This window comes from Xenopus laevis, chromosome 3L, assembly GCF_017654675.1.
Source record: "Xenopus laevis strain J_2021 chromosome 3L, Xenopus_laevis_v10.1, whole genome shotgun sequence".
NCBI lineage: Eukaryota > Metazoa > Chordata > Amphibia > Anura > Pipidae > Xenopus > Xenopus laevis.
In genome coordinates this window covers 97,977,451-97,996,418 of record NC_054375.1, presented here as the reverse complement: position 1 = coordinate 97,996,418, position 18,968 = coordinate 97,977,451, and the positions used below count along the sequence as shown (strand labels likewise).

Here is an 18,968-nt window from a genome sequence, read left to right as displayed (position 1 = left end):
ATGAATGCATATTCTCTAAAGCTTGATAAAAAAACAGCCTGACTTTTCCTTGGCTCATGGGGAGTCAATGTGATAATGCAGAAATATCACACTCTATATTACTTGCTTCTCAAGTTGTGATAGGTTGTAACGGAACCCCCATTTTGGAAACGTATATGAACATGAAAGGTTTTGGCATAACAGCCCTTAAAGAGACACTAACATCAACAGTTTGTATTTATACATAAAAACAATGTGTAAAATTGATTAAATGCAAAAAATGTCACAATTGCAAAAATGCAAATCTGAACACTCGTAGGTACAACCAAGCAGTATAAATAATACATGGATGGGTTTCAAGTGCTAGGACTGCCAAGATTTTAAGTGGCTTTAAAATGCAGTTCCTGAAACTGTCCCCAATAGACTGACACTGAAATTGTGCATTTAAGTATTTTTAGGCAGTAAGCTCTGGCGCAATCCATGATTAGACACTTTGTGCCTTGTTTTTGGGATACTTAAAAACACAGCCCTGCATTTCATTACCCTAGTTAAGTCTAATGAAATGGATGTCTTCCTTATGAAGAAACCGTTTTGTGATGCATTAGAGAGATATTTAGTATCTTTATAATTGGGCATTCAGACAACAGCGGTATATTATTCTTTCTAAAATTCATTGTTTTTTTCATCCCTTAAAAGCATTATCCTAAACAAAAAAACAGTCTGCCAGTGGCAAGCAACCTAAGGAGGGTATTGAGTGGATCGATTGCCACTACAAAGAGTATCACATAGGCCATGTAATAATATATTAATTAATTAATATAGAGGTAATATCTACAATTATATATTCAAATACTATTTAATATGGGTTTGCGTTAAGACCTTGTGATGTAATCAATGAGTTTATTTTTGTGATGTAATCAATGAGTTTATTTTGCGATCCTGCTGTCTATGACAAATATAACCAGACATTCTGCTAATATTTTAATGATTTCTGAATCTCTGGGCTGGTCCAGTAAGTTCAATATATAAAATACACATTTTATGAATATATTTATGAATATATGTTTTAAATTAAGAAGTAGAAGTACCTCCGGAAGCCTGTTATACAGAGAGCTCCAAATTTCGGCAAGGCTATCTCAAATATTTACATTTTTAAAATCGATTTCGTTTTCCTCTGTAATAAAAACACAGTGCCTTGCACTTGATCTCAACTGAGATTTAATTATCAAAGGCAAAACAATCATATTGGGTTTATTTAATGTTTAAATTATTTTTTAGTAGACTTACAGTAAGGTATAGGGATCCAAATTACAGGAATATCTGAAAACCCCCTGAGCATTCTGGATAACAGGTTTCATACCTGTACATAAAAATGAAACAGAAATATTTTAAAAAGGAAAACATTTGAAATTATAGTATAGATAATATATAATATATTTACTGGTATAAGGATTCCTTTTTTGGCGGGTTCAGACCATGGTCTGAGCCCCCCCAGAAAGCTTTCGACACTGTCAAAATTATTCAGAAGCACATTGATTTAATTACCTGCTTTTCATATAAAAGTGAGGGCCTATTTTTCAACAGTCTCATTTTAGTGGTTTTTGAAACCTTGGCTAAAGTCACAAACTCTAACGAATGTCGTGAGTTTTATTCAAAAATCCAAAATAAAAAACGATGAACTGAAAATTACGCTGAACTCTGCTCTAAAAAATACAAATACATCGAAAGCCTCTGAAAATTCAAGTTTTCCAGACAATTCCTAGTGAAAAAAATACAAAAACCTTTAAAAATCCAAATTGATTTGAGTGGCTTGAAAATATCAGCACAGCTCCCATTGACTTTTATAGGACCTCAACAACTTTTACCTGGAGAATGTTTGTATTTGTGGTTTTTGTGGTTTTTACACTTAGGGGCAGATTTATCAAGGGTCAAATTTCGATGATAAAAATACTTTGAAATTCGACCATCGAATTGAAATACTTCGACTTCGAATATCGAAGTCAAAGTTTTTTTGATCAAATTTGGGTATGCTGCGGTCGAAGTAAAATCGTTCAATCGAACAATTAAATCCTTCGAATCGAACAATTTGAAGGATTTCAGCTAATGATCAAACGATTTTACTTCGACTTCCAAAAACTTAGAAAAATGCTCTAGAAGGTCGCCATAGGCTAACATAGCACTTCGGCAGGTTTAATTTGGCGAAGTATTGAAGTCAAAGTTTTTTTAAAGAGACAGTACTTCGATTATCCAATATTCGAACTATTGTACTTTGGATCGAATTCGAAGTCGAAGTCGTCGTATCCTATTCGATGGTCAAAGTATCCAAAAAATGACTTTGAATTTCGAATTTTTTTACTTCGAAAATCCCCTCGAATTCACTTCGACCCTTGATAAATCTGCCCCTTAATAAATATTGCATTTTTAGCGCTTTTTAAAAAAAATGAGAAAACCACGGTTTTTTGAGATTTATGGAAAAGTTTGAAATTCCATTGTTAGTAAATGATCCACTAAGTATTTTAATATCTTGCCCACACTGGGTCAAGTGCCAGTAGGAAACTGCTACAGTGTTGGGGAAGGGGATATTTGAAGAAATGCTTTATCATATTTAAGGGCTATCTTAGGGTACTTATATTTTCTCTCTAAGGTTTTCTGTTTCTCAAAATTTATATGGGGTGTTTTGTATAAATTAGAATAATTGAGATTTTTGCTGTATGTTGTGTTTTTCTTGAAACTTCAGTGAGATGTAGACAACAGAAGTGGTCTTTATTTTGTACTTTGAACTAAATAATTGTATTCCTAATATGTTCTTAGGTGGCCTTATACTGAGGATATGATTATTACACACTGTACAATTTAGCACAGTATTTATATGCTGTCAGGTTAGCATGAAGCTATGAAATAGCTATGATTTCCACTGGTTAATATGATGTGGCAGTTGTAAGTCAATCCATGTAGTAGTATAATGGGAAAGAACTACAGTCTGAATCCCATAGCAGAGATCAATAACAAAGTGAGTGGTCTTACCAGAAGGAAATCTATGCAGGATCTCATGATGGGATTTTGAATGACAGGTGTATTCTTTGTCTATTGACACCAGTTGCTGTATAGTTTTGTCTCTGATTTCCTCTGGAGAAACATTCTGATCTAAGATCTAGCAAATCGTATCCAAGCATTATATGATGCTCGTGCATTCTGTTAGTTAGGATATGTACTATTTTAGCAACAAAATTACCATACTTTCCACTTGGGGCATTGTTCATTAATGTGAATTCTGTACTGCAACTAGTTAAGGGGCCCATTTTAAGGAATTTTTAAAGGAAACCCAAAATCCAAAAATACTCCATCTCAAAACTTTTAAGGTCAATGGCAGATGTCCCTGAAGTTGTTTCTTGACTTTGCGCTCTGCACTGGATAATCTGATAATTTTGCTGTGACAATTCAATAAAGTCGAGTTTTTGCTGCGACAATTCGATAAACTCGAGTTTTAGGAACGTCAATAACATGATTCAAATTGAGTTCAATTCACAGATGAGAGTTACGTCGATTTTGTTTTAATAAAAAAATTAGATTAATTAGAGTTTTAGTAATAGTATGACATCTAATTTTGGTTTACTTGAGTTCAATTAATAGGGCTTGTGTAGAAAATACTTTTTGCCTATTTTAATCACAAAAAATTATGTTTTTTTGTTTTTTCTTGAGCTAAGCTGGGCAAACAAAGATACCAAAACTACTCCATGTTTGGTTCTTGTGAGGTAGATAATTAGATTACCAGTAAACAACTTCCCTTTGCCCTTTCTACTGATTATTTTGTTTTGACAGAAGACCATTATGTAGGGGGATTATCTGTGTACTAGTAATCAAATTGTCTAACTTGCCCTGTTTAGCTCAAGAAATGACAGAAAACAGATTTTGTGATTAAAACAAAAACAGCAAAACATGAATTCACCACAAGCCCTATTTCAACTAAAATTAAACAAGCGGCTATGCTCCCCATTAAGTATTTAGTAATCTGTGGACTATTCAAGGTGATGATCCTCATCTTGGATAGATTCTGAAGTGTAGTTACAGTTGAGTACAGACATAAGCTTCTTCTGCTCTTGCTGTTTAAGAAAATACCTTCAATATCAATTCAACCGGCAAACTTCAACTGAATTTGAACATACCTTAGTTCTTTTAGAAAGTTTCCAGCTATTTGAAATTTGATGATTTGATGCTGAATTTGTCCATACCCCCAGTATCCTACATATTAGTATGCTTCTTTTTCCCCACCTTTATCCAACCTACTTTCAATAATCTATGGATGCACCGAAAGTGAAAGATTCGGCTGAATACCGAACCAAATCCGAAAGCTAATTTGCATATTTAAATTAGGCAAACAAGGGGGAAAGAGAAACCTGCATTTCAACAACATTTTGACTTCATTATTTGTGTGATGAAAAGTGAAGTGATTTTTTGGATTTGGTTCGACCAGGAACTAAATTTCCGATTTCCGAACTAAATCTTGGATTCCATGCATCCCTAGAATAAACACAGACCTTGTTATATTAAATAATAATAATCATTTATTTGGTATACATATTTGTACTTGAAAACCCCAATTAAATACACAGAATCAAAATAAAAGGTGACCATTTATGAGCTGTTTTTTTCTATTAATTAATGACTGGGCCCCAGGATGAACAGGCAGATATTGTTGGATTTAGCCACATTGATCTGTCTAGGAAAAATAACTTGAACTCCACCTTAATTTGCAATTTAAAGCATCCTATCTGCCAAATGTTCTAGGATACAAAGATAAAATATCTTAAATATGAATGCTTGAAGTCTTCTGAGCAGTTTGATACCCAATATGTATAAGATTACAAAATATGCTATATGTATATACCCAAAAATAAAGATAGTGCACACAAAATCTTTACAGGGGTAAATTTTAACTGGAGAAGAGTTTTGAATATTTTGGCCAGTGTTTCAATTTTCATCTTCGACTCAGCAGGTAATTGCAAACTTTAGGTGGTCTCTTAGGTGGTTTGGTAGGGTTCCTCTCAACATAGCAGTGGCACCATCCCAGCCACAATGTTCAACAATTTTCAACAACATGTTTCGGATAGATATATCCTTCATCAGATATATCCTTTATCGGCAGTCCTGAAAGGATTAATTCCCTTGAACAATTGCATTTGTAATGTATGCATTTCTCCACCAAAATCCACTCCATCTGTGTGCTCCCTGGCTTACACAGTACACTCCTTTATTACACTGGTACTTGTAAGAAAGAGCAGAGTGTATTGGCTGTTCTCTGCGTGCATGTAAAATGTTATTGGAGAAAAGCGATAGAACAACCCTGTGTGCCATTAGCCTAATAATTAAGTCAGTGGTCCACATTACAGAAAAAAAACATTATCCGCAGGTTCCGAGCATACCAGAAAATAGATCCCATAACAGTACTAATCCTAGTATCTGAAAGAAAAGACTGCTTTATATTTAATGTCCTTTCCCTATATGTGTTACATTAATGCAAATAATACAATACTGACCCAGGGGTCTCGGGTAATTGGTACAGATTTTTCTTTTCTAATGGACCTACTAGAACAGATCTGTGTAAAGCTGTGTTTCCCAAATTAGGGTAACATTTGGGGAAAATACTTATTTACTGCTCTAGATATTGGCTGTCATGTATTCCCACTGTCATGAATATACAAGGACATGGAATATTAAAAATGACTAGATTTATATATATAAACACATTTACAAATGAAATGTGAGCCTGTAGCAAACACCAATAGAGTTTAAATTAGAGAGTAGATGCCCCTCCTGCTGACTGGTAGATTTACTTGCTTACTGAAAACAGAACTGCATAGTATTTTCTTAGCTGTAGGCTAATTTTGGTCAATTTACCATTAAGAATGCCCAAACTATGACCCTCTGACAGTTAAAAGCTGCCAGGAGGTTTCCCTAGATAAAAACTGACATATCCCTACTCAATTGAAAAAACTTGACATATCTCTAGGGAATGCTGACACCATTACCACTGCTTGTTCTGTTTATTTCTGAGCATCTGGTGGGAACTCATTCAATCACTCTTAGACCACTAGGGTTTAATAAATGACTTTCCTAATAATTGGCTGTCCTTGGGTGACTAGAAGTGGACCCTGACTATTAGGGGCTACTGGGAGTTGTAGTGCAACAATTGCTGAGTGGGCCCCAGGATAGATATTCTGAATATTAAAGAGTGTTTTACCTTAAAATGGAGTGTATAATGTAGGCAGCAGAATTCAAAGATGATTTGCAATTAGACTCATTCTGTGTATGTGTGGTTGTTTGAGTTATATACATTTTGTACTGCAGTTCTCATCCTTGGGATTGCAACTGCTATCTGGTTGTTAGTGCTTAATGACCCTCACAATGAAGTCAAAATGGAAGATGAATAGTAGAGAGCCTGGAAAGAGAGATAAGCAATAAAAAAAACAAGAATAACAGTCAATGGACAGTGCTAGGAGCAAATAATTGGGGGTAAGTTGCACTGCGGGCAAACATATAAAATGGCTACAGTTAGCAGCATCAAAACTTGAATATTTGGACTGTACAGAGAAGAGATTTAAACATGTGTAATATGGAATAGTCATTTGTGTTTTTAGGACGTAGGAGATATTCATATGTGTGCTTGCCCATGTTTAAATGAACATTACTTTGGATGAATTTAAAGTGTTTTCTGGTATAAATATTGGTCATAAGAGCATAATGTGCATTTGACCTCACACGGTGTCCCTAACAAAGAGGTCACTCATTACTTTGGAAGGGGTTAACAAAATGGACAGGGGGGATCAAGGAGACAGAGCCTGTGTGTAGTCCATGCTCCTATGGCAACACAATAGATCAGATAGCTTCATGAATATTGCCAGTAACACAGGGGCTGCGTGAGGAATAAGTGATCAGTCTGATGTCAGCAGCCTCTGATGCTACAGCTTCTGTTAGGCTGTTTAGTATGGGCAGCAGCCAGAGTCAAGGAGACAAGGAGGGAGGAAAGAGGGAGGGAACTCATTTTGCCTTTTTATTATGATTTGCTCCTTTTGTTCTACTGGGCAGCTCTAGCACAGTCCCACCCCTGGCCGGCTACTGACTGAACTGTTCCGTCAGTCTGTTGCATTTCAGTCCCTCCTGCAAAGTCCTCATTATCTCAATGCACAGCATCTGATAACAGACTGACAAACATGGACCACAAGCTCCTCCTGACACCTTCAGTGCTGCTGGGATGCTGCTGTTGATGCTTTTAAGACCAGACTTGCTATCCAGTGTGAGCAAGAAGGAAAAGGAGCTGCTGTCATGCCCTTAGCGCTTGCACCGAGTGAGTGACATTTGCTAGTACTAAGAGAAGCTCACAGTGGGGGAGTATCCCAGCAGACAATGGACAGGTTGCACCCCTCTATGAGGAAACGTTTGTACAGCCTCCCCCAGCACATCGGATTCAAAGCCTCAATAATGGATGAAGCGGAAGGTGAAGAAAGAGACACCTGGAGAAAAAGCATCAAACTCAAGCCATTGGCATCGCCTGTCTTTAGAGTCCTTGACCCCCGCCACGGAGCCAAGGAAACCCATATAGTTATGGAAACTGAGGTGGGCAAAGCCCAAAGGACCAGCAGCAATGGAGATTGCAGGAGATTCACTGGCAGCCTTTCTTCTATCACCAGCTGTGGCCGGCACCTTCATGATGCAGATCCTAGTGAGGGGAGAAGGCTAATTTCTGATGGTGACATTAGTCCCACTGAAGAGTTCTCCCCCACCCTAGATCCAGCTGTAGGTGAATCAAATATTCATCTCTCCCAAAACACTCAGACATCCTCCCAATGTCAGGGAGCTGAGCAGCTCAGCAATGCTGGGAAGCTGGACGGAGGAGAGCAGATTTTGTCTATTGGGGAAGATGATCAGGCTAGCTTTATGCACAGACAGTTTGGGGCACTACTGCAACCCGGAGTGAACAAATTCTCCTTGAGGATGTTTGGCAGTCAGAAGGCAGTTGAAAGGGAACAGGATCGTGTAAAGTCTGCAGGATTTTGGATTATTCACCCTTACAGTGACTTCAGGTAATAAACCATCAGGAAAGCCTAGAGATTGATTACAGAAAGCTGCATCGTTTTGCATCATGTAAGCATATAATTACACTAATTAGTCTTGTGCCTGACTAGACAGCATGAACTGATACTTATTATGATTGTAACTTCCTTCCTTGCAGGGTAGTATACACATAAAATATGTTGCCAGTGGAAAATGCTAGGAGATATTGTTCATGTTTAATAAGGAGAGACCAAAGATTACCATCTAATGTCCTCAATACACAATCTTTATAATGTCACATCATCACCTAAAGATAAATCTATAAAACTGTGATCACAAGGGACCATTCCACTTCTTGCTGTGTTTTAATATAACAGTACCACAACATTCTACTGAATCCAAAAATTGGCAGTGATTTAGTAGTGATGGGGCCTTGTCCATCAAGAGGATAATTTGTATTACATTTGTATTACATGAAAATAATCTTGACTTAAATGTCATTTCTGTGGCCTCTAAGCCACTCTAAGAAATATGATGCTCTTCCTACAGTTAAGTAGTGTTTATAGTCCCTGTGAATTCTTCTAACTTCCCATAAAAAGTCAAATGGACCTAAGATGTGCTCATATAAATGGTGGGGGAAGGGGGTGTGCTGTAAAGTTTCCTTCTATTTCAGATTGTTTTTTTGGTTTGGCAGTAGTTATTTGCTTTCCAGCTTTTCCAAAAACTAAAATGCTACGGTCAAAAAAGCATTAGAGAGACTTTTACTGTTATGGTTCATTACTGTTCAACATCTTCTTTGGAAGTGTGTTTTTCTTCTTTCAATAGAATCGACAGCATTGAGTGGATAGGGAACCCCTTCATTCAGCCTTGAAGCAGAACAGCATAATTTTGGACTGAATGAATTCTTCCTAATTGCATAGTCAGTATCTGTCAAGCAAAATAGGCAAGGCCATAACCTGCCAATAGATCATTGGGCAGCTACTACAGGACCATTTTAGCTCATTAACCCTTTGACACATAGAGTGAAGTGCAAAGCCAGGTTATATCAGCATCATGTGACGTTTATTATATCTAGACAAGTAATTCTATTTTAGAATTATATAATTTTTGTTCATACTGTACTAAGCTCCTGTGCATGCAAAATAACCTAAGTCGCTAAATGTAAATACACATACATGCAAACACACACTTTCACATGCATATATACAAATATAGTATGGTTCTAACAATAAAAGCATAATAACACACTTTTTAGGTCTTTTTAAAAGCCAATGCAAAAGCATTTATTCTATTACCATCGGTCTGAAGTGAGACCTCTATCAAGGTCACTGGAGACCAGAAGGCTGATCAGAGAATAAATACTTTTGAATTGACCTGTAAAGGACCCCAAAGTGTGGAACCCTATTTCCTCATTCTCTTCATATATATATATATATATATATATATATATATATATATATATATATATATATATATATATATATATATATATATATATATATATATATTTTGCAGGGATATATTGGAATGCTTGATACCTGGCGTTTCCTGGATAATGGATCTTTATGTAATGCGGAGCACCATGCTTTAATGCTACCTCAAAACAATCAACTAGGGATGAACCAGGATTCTGTTCTGGATTCGGCCAAGATCAGGTCTTTTTCAGCAGGATTCAGATTTGGCCGAATCCAATTGCCTGGCTGAACCGAATCAGAACAAAAAAAAATCATGAGATTTTTACGTCACACAAACAGTTTTCTTTCTCCCTCATCTCTCTAATTTACATATGCAAATTAGGGTTCGGATTAGGTTTGCTATTTGGCCAAATGTTTCACAAAGGGTTAGGGATTTGCCCGAATCCTTAAATAGTGGATTAGGTGCATCCCTATTAATAATAAATAGGTTGACATAAATTTATAGTTTCATTATCATCAAGCATGAATTACTGTCTTGTCATTAAAAAGACATCAGACAAACTGATATTTTTATGTTTGAATCGAACACAATTGCAAATAGCACTGTGGCTTTGTTGATTTCTGGATAACAGGTTTCCAGATAATAGATCCTATAACCCATTCTATTTCTCTATGTGCATTTATATATACAGTGCACTGCACTAGGCATTTCCATGGACCTAAACAATTATTTTTAGGCAGGGACTGGTAAATAGAAAGCCCTTACAAACAGAGCCTTTACCCTGTTTCCTCCATGTTTTTTCATGTGCAGTAAGCCATATACATTTGTTTTTCCATGCTGCACTGTGATTCCAGAAATGTTGTATTTTATAATTATTATCACACTATAAAACACTTCTTCATACTTGTGTAGGGAGCAGAAAAGTAGCACTCTTTGCCAAGAAATGTCAGAAAATGTTTTGGATCCTGTTAGGCCATCTTGAACTTTAGTCTGTAAAGTCTGGTGGATGGTGTTAAGAGGAAGATGGTAGGCAAGGGGAGACCTCCTGTTGTATCTGACTTTAGCGTAACTACATAGGAAGTAGACAATGCGATTGTAGTTTTAATATATATTGGTAAAATAGGTCAACTTACAAAATGTTTTTGGGCCCTAAACTGATCTTCCTGTGGGGCCCAGTAACATCTATTTATGCCACTGGTAGCTATCATGCACTCAGAGAGTCTGGGGTGCACAGTAGAAGAGTTAGTAACTCAGGAGTCACCAGAATCTGCTTAAAATGACCTGTATGTACTACAGCTGTACTTCCCTGTCTGGCTGCTGAGAGATAAGGTTCCAGCAATAAAGCAGTTAACCGTTATTTTTTTATTTTTAAGAAGCACTGGTGCACAAATGATTGAGAGCAGTAACCGTGTGTGAGTATTAGTGTGGAAACCCTTTCCTTCTTGTCAGCAGGGGCCCATCTGAGAGAACCGATTGTAACGTGTGATCTGCTGGGAGTAGCACGGGCCTGAGCTAAAAAATAGTGTTTTGTGTTACTCTAGAAAGGAGTAGTGTAGAATCCATGCTTGTTCTGTGCATTTGTGGTAATGTGGTGGGGAGTACATGAATTATCATCTGCTCAGTTCTAAACCCCTGTTTTACAGCAGGAATTTTTAATACATTTTTTTTGTCCATGGGCATTTGCTTTGAACACACTAGAACTGGGAATATGTTAAAAAATTTGCAAACTAAATAGCATCTCATTCCAGCATAGAAGTACAGAAATGGAAATGCAAAACTCTATATTAAAATTGTGGTGCAATTCACTTGTATCCTTTTTTAAAGAAGAGCAAAATTCAGGAGATCCAATATAACACGTCCATTAGTTTATATCCAATAGAATAGTATGAACTTGTAAGTACAAAGTGTTGGACGTTTTTAATGGCAATCCACCTAAATTGCAAAAACTACTTTAATGTAAAAGAGGCCATAAACTAGTGATAGGCATATTGGGAATTACAGAGGTTGGGACTCATTAGGCTGATGCTATCGATTTTAAAACACAAACAAACCTAGTGTTTTTTCTCCTTGCAGTGGTAGTATTGAGTACAACTCCATGATTGTAGATCTGGTAAAACCAGCAGGAATTCGAGGGACACAGTTCATTATATAATGGAGGTCCTCATCTGTCACATTGCCAATCATTTCTAGTCACTCCCTTCCCAGCCAGTCAATGCATATGTCACATTATAGTGCCACCTGCCATAGGAGTAGCAATAGAGGAAGCAGACACTTAGGGACCACTTGGGGTCATTGTGGGCTATAGGAGTTTTGTGTGGACTGTATAAATTAGCTGTGGAACTGTGCGGACTATGTAATGGCCTTTATTCAGGAAAGGACAATGTGGGCAGGTGAGTAGGTAGTGGGAGCCACAATGTGAGCAGGAGGGTAGGTAGTGGGAGTTGTCCTGGGAAATGAGGAGACAGACCCAGGTCTTACGCCAAAGCCCATACTCTCTTTAGTTGTACACCTTTCTAAAAAATTTTTGCACATGCTCAGTTATTCTCATTCAAAATCCTTATTTGGTGATTTCACTATGTCACAGAAACCAACCTTGAATAGAAAAAGAAAGCTTACTCATTCTGCTATTATATCTGTGTATAGATGAGAAAAAAGTGTCAAAAATGAAATTCCTTTTTAATCAAGTCATTCTCTTAGCTGCGAAGAAGTGAATAATAATGGAATGAATTCATCCAGGCAGAACAATTTCAGAGTAATTTGCTTGTTTTTTTCCCCGAAAAAGATAGGACACCAGCACGGCACTAAATATTTGTTCATAATCTACTAGCTCCAGGAAATACCTCGCAAGGCCAGCTATTAATATTTATAACAAGCTTTGCTCTTTATCAAGCTTTTTTCTCTGATTACTATCACATGCTTGGTCTCTTAATGAGCAAAAGGGGATTTTTTCCCAAGCCATAAGCAATTCTTCTCTAGGCTTTATGGGCATTAAAAATGCTGCTACAGTAGCTTTAAAAACAAAGCTTATGCAGGCACATTTTTAGTTCTTTATGTTCCTGAAACATAATATTTTCTCTGATGAGTGTTTTATATTAAATAGTAAGCAAATTCTGAGCTATATGTAATCATGCACTAATCAGGGACTGTGTTCTTCTGCTTTATGCTGAAATGGAAACTAAATCAAACATTGTAGATGACCCAGTAAGTAAGGTTTATTGATGTAAGCTTATTCTCAAAATGTACAGGGATCAGAAGAAAGAAAATTCATACTGTACATCAATGTTTTGTATTGTGTGGGTGATATTCCAACTTTCTCTAACCTCTGTGTGTCTTCAAAGGAAATATGTTTTGGTGATAATGTATTAGATTCATGTATTGGTTTTAGCATCTCAGATGGGGGCCTCTGCTGTTAATAATGATCATAAAGTTGTCTTTAAAGTATATCATAACGTATATCTAATCAGGGCACACATACATGCACAATTTATATCACCTCATTTATTTCATTCTTCTTGTTGTCTATGAGTTCTTTTATGAAGAGATTGAGAATCTGAACCATAAACAGAGCTAGAAGTTTAAATAAAACCCATGAATGAAAGAAAATAATGGTGACATGACTACAAGGAAGTTCAATTCTCCTTGCACATCAGATGTAAACTGCTTTTCTGTCAATGTGATCTAGATGGCTCAGTATTCATCATCATTTTGAGGTTCCAATAACATGAAATTATTTTGAAAACAAGAGCATTCAGATTAGATTATGAATTTATATGAGGTTTATTACAAGCAAGTCAAATGTATGTTGCGGTGATGATACACATAATAGCAGATACACAATCCTGTTGATTATCATGCACAGGGAGCAGACACTTCTCACCCAAGTATCTTGCCTGTATCAGTGATTATTTTTGAACATTCCTTGTATTGGCAGGAATATCTGGTCACCTGCTTGTCCAACTTTATATTCTAAAACCAAGGGTATTAATATGAAGTTGGTCCTCTCTTTGTTCCTAAAACAGCCTTTAGCTTCTACTCAACTGTAAAGAGATATATTGGATATTGTTTGTTGGATTTGCTACCATTAAGCTAGTGGAGTTTTAGTTACATAGTAAGTTATGCTGAAAAAAGCCACACATCCATCAAGTTCAATCTTTTTTGTTCTTAATAACCTGCCTAACTGCCAGTTGATCCAGAGGTAGGCAGTAAACCCCCTTCTGATCCTCTCCAAATAGCCTCAGAGGGGGAAAATTCCTTCCTGACTCCAAGATTGAGTCCCTGGATCAACTTGTACTATGAGCTATCTTCAATAACCCTGTATTCCCTCACTTGCTAAAAAGCCATTCAACACCTTCTTAAAGCTATCTAATGTATTATGGTGGCCATACACAGGCAGATAAAGCTGCTGATATCGGTCCTTTATACCAATTCTGAAATTTATCTGTTTGTGTATGGGGGCTTCCGATGGGTCTTCCCGATCAATATCTGGCCACGATATCGATCAGGAAGAATTAAATTTTCTGCTGACCGACCCGTTGGAGCCCATTGCTCCTCGTTGCAATCCAATCGTTCAGCCCTAGGGCCGAATGTTCGGATTACCCAGATATAGCCCTGCCATTTGTGGGCATATTGGTGAAAGATCTGCTCGTTGTCGCCAGATGAGCGTATCTCTTCATGTATGGCTAGCATTAGCCTGTACAACTGATTCAGGGAGAGAATTCCACAACGTCACAGCTATCACTGTAAAAAAAAAACCTTTCCGAATATTTCGATGAAACCTCCAAACCACTGTATTATTGTGCTGAAACAGGAAATAGACTTCTCCAAACGTTTGCCAGTAAAGTAGAAATCATGGAATTGTCAAAAAAGTTTTTGTATGTAGTGACACCTGTGTTGACAATGATGGTTGTGGCTCAATTAGCTGTTTCCATTAATTAGAAGGGATGTTTGCATACTATTGAGCATAAAGTGTATAGAAAGTCTTTTTCCCTCATGTGACTGCATGCTTTATATCTGGATATCCCATAAACAAACAATAGGGGTCATTTAATCACCACGTGCACTTTACACAGAACGCTGCAGGAAGTTACCACTACCTCCAAACCAGGAGATAGTTCCAGAGATCCCACAGTGGCATGCGTCAAAGGCTGTGTAAGCCTTATTTCTGGAAGTTTAGCTAGTGTCTATGCACCTTTTCTACTTAAACCCAACTGAATGAGCTCTTTACACAGGTAGACTGGTAGATTTCAACTATTAAATGGGAACAACTAAAATGAGCACAGAATTGCATTTATATGAATTATATTTACAATACACTTGCTCCTATTTTCGTCTGGCTATACTAGCTCAGTGCATCCCATATTTGCACTTTGAACTTTAGTAAGCAAAACAAAGTATCACCACCACCTAGTCTGTTTGCTATGATATAGTTTAACCTTGCAGCAGCAGCAGTTAGGAAGTGCATTGTACCTCAGACATTGCCCCACATTTCATTAAAGGAATACAATCAATTGCAGGGCCCAATTTCCTAGGGATGAGATTTGCTCAAGATCAATTTTCAGTGGTACAGACATCCAAAATTCCTAGCCCAGCTTATGTCTGAGCAACAACTGTAATGTCTTTTTTTGAACCACAGAATGCAGAATGAACATGCTATTACAATAATAAATAAAGCTTCACAATTAAACCGAGGCCAGTCTTCAGTCTGAGTAACATTTATGGAAGATTAAGTCCTTAAGTAGATTATTTGGGCAAACTTGAATTTTATAAGGTATCATGTCATTTACAGGGGAGCATGGCATAATGCCAGGGTTGTAACATAAGCAAGAGTAGACACTGTGACTGCTGTGGGGCCCAGTTGAAGGGGACCCAGTGGGGCACCAGCTCAAAATCAGTTATATGAAAAAATCTTTTATTCCCCAAATTTAGGGATTAATATACTATAATATAAAATATAATACTATGGATCTCGTTTATTAACAGCAGCCCAAGAAATGGGAGTAAGGCTTCATGTTTTGTGCATTCTTGTACCCTGCCCCACTACTAGCACCATAACATTTGCACCTTACCACTTTAAGAAGAAGCATACTGGCCCTGTGCCTAAATCCAAATACATTACCCGATGCCCTTTACCACTAAACCTGCCACTGAAAAACAGATGGCTCAGTAACTAAGATTTTATGCATGCTTTTTCTCTTGCAGTTGTGCAGAAATAATTGAGCTGTTATTTACACACATCAGTCAGTGCTCTATTATTGTATCTCATTCTCACCTTATTAAAGAACTATATTCAGACATCAAGGGACCTATTTATAAAGTGTCAGAGAAGAAAAATCCTCCAGAATTGGTCAAAAGTGTGTTTTTTCCTTCTTCCTTCAATTCACCACCACTCTGCTACTTATTATGCAGCCAATTCTTTATCTGAGTACAAATATTAAGTTCTAGTCTAATTGTTCTTAATGTATCCTGTGTGGTACTTTATCAAATGCTTTAGCAAAATCTAAGTTGATCACATCCACTCCAACACTTTATCTTAATTTCTGCTCACCATCTTGTAGAACAAAATTCAATTTGTCTGGCAATATTGGAAAGCATAAAACTGTGACAGATGCATAAAGCTGGGACAAAAACGTATAGTATTGGGATTTGCAATCCTGATTCACCCATCCATCTAGACAGGATCCCAAATCTCTTCAAATTTATCAGGTATACCAATTTTGTATTACTAGTTTCTTCCAACAAACTAGTGTAGGGGAAGTTACTTGCTTCCACTGAATTAATATTGCTTTCTTAGCAAAATAAAATACTATAAAGCAATGTACGTAGTACAGTTTAGTATAACTGTGCATGGGTAGCATTCGTATGACACCCAGGAGACTAAAGACTAGGGGAAAAGATGTTAGGGAGTTCAGGAGTGTCTTCTGTATATGCCAATACTTCCAGCCATAATCCCTGTATTAGGGGACATTCCCAAAATACATGGTAATAAGTACCAGCATCATTTAAACATTTAGAAAAAACATGTGATGCACCATGGTGTATTTTAAGGTATACTCTATGAATAAATTTAACCTGGATATATCTATCTCTAGGAGAGCATGTCAGTTAATTAACATGTAGAACTCATGTATAATAAGGGGCCTTGACATGACAAGTCAAGGGCCCTCATCTTTAAGGACAGAAGGATGTTCTGGTAATCATTCTGCTTCTTTTTGTGTACAAATAAATGCTTTTCATCATTTCTAGCAGCTGGTCAACTCCAGAATGTGGGTTAGACCAAGCTCTAGTGCAAGGGTGCTTCTGGAAGCTGGTCAGCGCTACAGTGTGGGTTAGACCAAGCATTGGCAATTTCTTTCTTGGTTTTATGTATAACTTATACATTTTTAAATGTAAATTTACTAAAATACAACTGCATTTAGATTGCATTCTAGCACACTGATTTCTGGCTTACAATATGGGAGGCTATTAACCCATTTTTATTGCGTTATTTGTTAAGCTTGGTAATACTCATTGCTTAGATTTTATCCTTTTGTATATGGTGTGCTATTTGTGGGGAAAGAGGATGGGACTGTCTGCTTCGTGTGTCACAGTTACGGCCTGGTGGGACAGTATATTGTCATACACATGGTCTAAGTGCTACTTTAAGTTGGTCTTTTCTTCATTTTGAGATATGAGTAATTTACAAAACCCCTTGGCAGTGTCATCACCAACTGTCAGCTGGCCCCACCAAAACAATCTTTGGAGGGGCCAAGTGCACAAAACAACCTCCGCTCCATGCTTGCTCGTGCACCCGATCCTGTCAGCATTGGCAGGGGAGTAAATGTTGCTGCCAGAAAGTGGCTGGGGAGGGGGGATTTATGTGCAGCAGACCATGCTTCCGCTATAGTTATATGCCTGCCCCTGAGTACAAGTGTAAGAGCAGTAAGGGGCATAAGAGCAGGGCCACCATTAGAAGTCACGGGGCCCTGTACAACAAGAGGGACACGGGACCCAAGCCCCACCCCAGATCCCACCCACTCCACTCCACATTTAAAAGACCGCACAGACATCAGCACTAAAAACCATACCCCCCCACACACACATACACACACATTAGTTATAAAAAGCTATTGTTGGTCAGGGCCCCCTTATAAGTTAAAATAAATCCCTGTGACACCAGGGCCCCCCATAAAAGTTTTTTTTCAAATTGGTGGTCAGGTTAAAAAATAGTAATTGGTGACCAGGGCCCCCCTATAAGTTAAAAAAAACCCATTGGCGCCAGATAAAACCACACATTGGTGTTCAGTAGAACTGAACTGAACTTGTGGCTTCAGGACTCCTTTTTGCCGCTTCAGGACTTACTTTGATCGGGGCTTTTTGCTCTTTGGGACTTCGGCTGTTTGGCACTTTGGCTTTGGCGCTGTCAAGGGGGGCCCAGGTATTTCAAAAAGTACAGCACAGCCGGGCTCCCCTTCAGGCCCAGGCCTGGTACACTTGTACCCCCTGAGCAAGAGCAAGCCTCTGTGCCTCCCCCACTTGCATCAAGCCCTGCCTAAGTCAAGATGCATTCCACAGGTGTCTGAACTCGAAATGGGGAGCAGAGGCCTGCCACTATTTACATAATACCCCAGGCAATAGGCAAAGTGCAAAGACTGGCTGATTTCCGTCTTTTTTTTACACTTCACACACTGTGTGGGACATTAAAAATCATCCCTATAATGTATAGTGTTAACCAAGAGGGGTCACGGACCAATTTATTAGTAAGGTGTGCAACTGATATGAGTTCACAAATCTAGCAGTTAGGTATTTTATCAGTTAATGGAGGTAGAAACAGGAGTTTATGGTGCCAAACAATTTTATGCAAGCAACTATAAAAGAAATGTGCCTTTTTAAAACAAGATTTCATATGCAATATAGCATGGTATGTGTGTATGCTTCCTATGTGTCCCTACAGATTCCTCTCTGCCTCTGACTGATAAGATTATGCATTGAGTGGCTATTTTTGGTTGCTCTAGTGCTTCTGTGACATACAGATCAGTACAGAGGATAAGTAACTATCCATTTCCAACACCCTTAACCTTTCCTTAGGAGACATTTATCCTTAATGGAAATTGAATAATCATAGAAAGTAGGCCCTGAAAATAATTAGACTATAAATATTCTGTGCAATTTAACATCTAAACCATTGCTTTTGCTTCTGCAGACATTTTGGGTTCAAATTCTTCTTTCCATTCTGCCCCCCGAGCTCATAACTAGGTTGCAGATATATCAACACATTGGTCTTGCTGTGGTTCCAGGAATATCTCGGAAAACAAATAAACATTCAGTCCATGTCTCAGCCCAAATCCCCAGTTCTTATTTTTTGGGAAATAATTTGTGGAGGGTGCTTAGTGACGCTTCCCATTAACTTTAGAAGAAGACGATATCCCTGTGAACTGGTGAAACTATGATATGAACAGCCAGAGCGGCTGCACAGTGGTCCTCAGCCTCCTATGCAATTCCCTTTTTTAAACAAAAAATAATTTTAACACTTTTGTTATTTTGTTCCT

General features: G+C 37.7%; 1 protein-coding gene across 1 annotated transcript in view; it reads left to right on the top strand.

Annotated features, from left to right (window-relative positions):
- Nucleotides 1-7,010: 7,010 nt before the first annotated feature.
- The window catches only part of LOC108711298 (potassium/sodium hyperpolarization-activated cyclic nucleotide-gated channel 3-like), a 38,567-nt gene continuing 26,609 nt past the window's right edge, over nt 7,011-18,968 (top strand). The window contains exon 1 of the mRNA XM_018252902.2: nt 7,011-8,057. Coding sequence (XP_018108391.2) covers nt 7,381-8,057 — 677 coding nt within the window. The 5' untranslated portion in view covers nt 7,011-7,380. The remainder of the gene's footprint in view (nt 8,058-18,968) is intronic.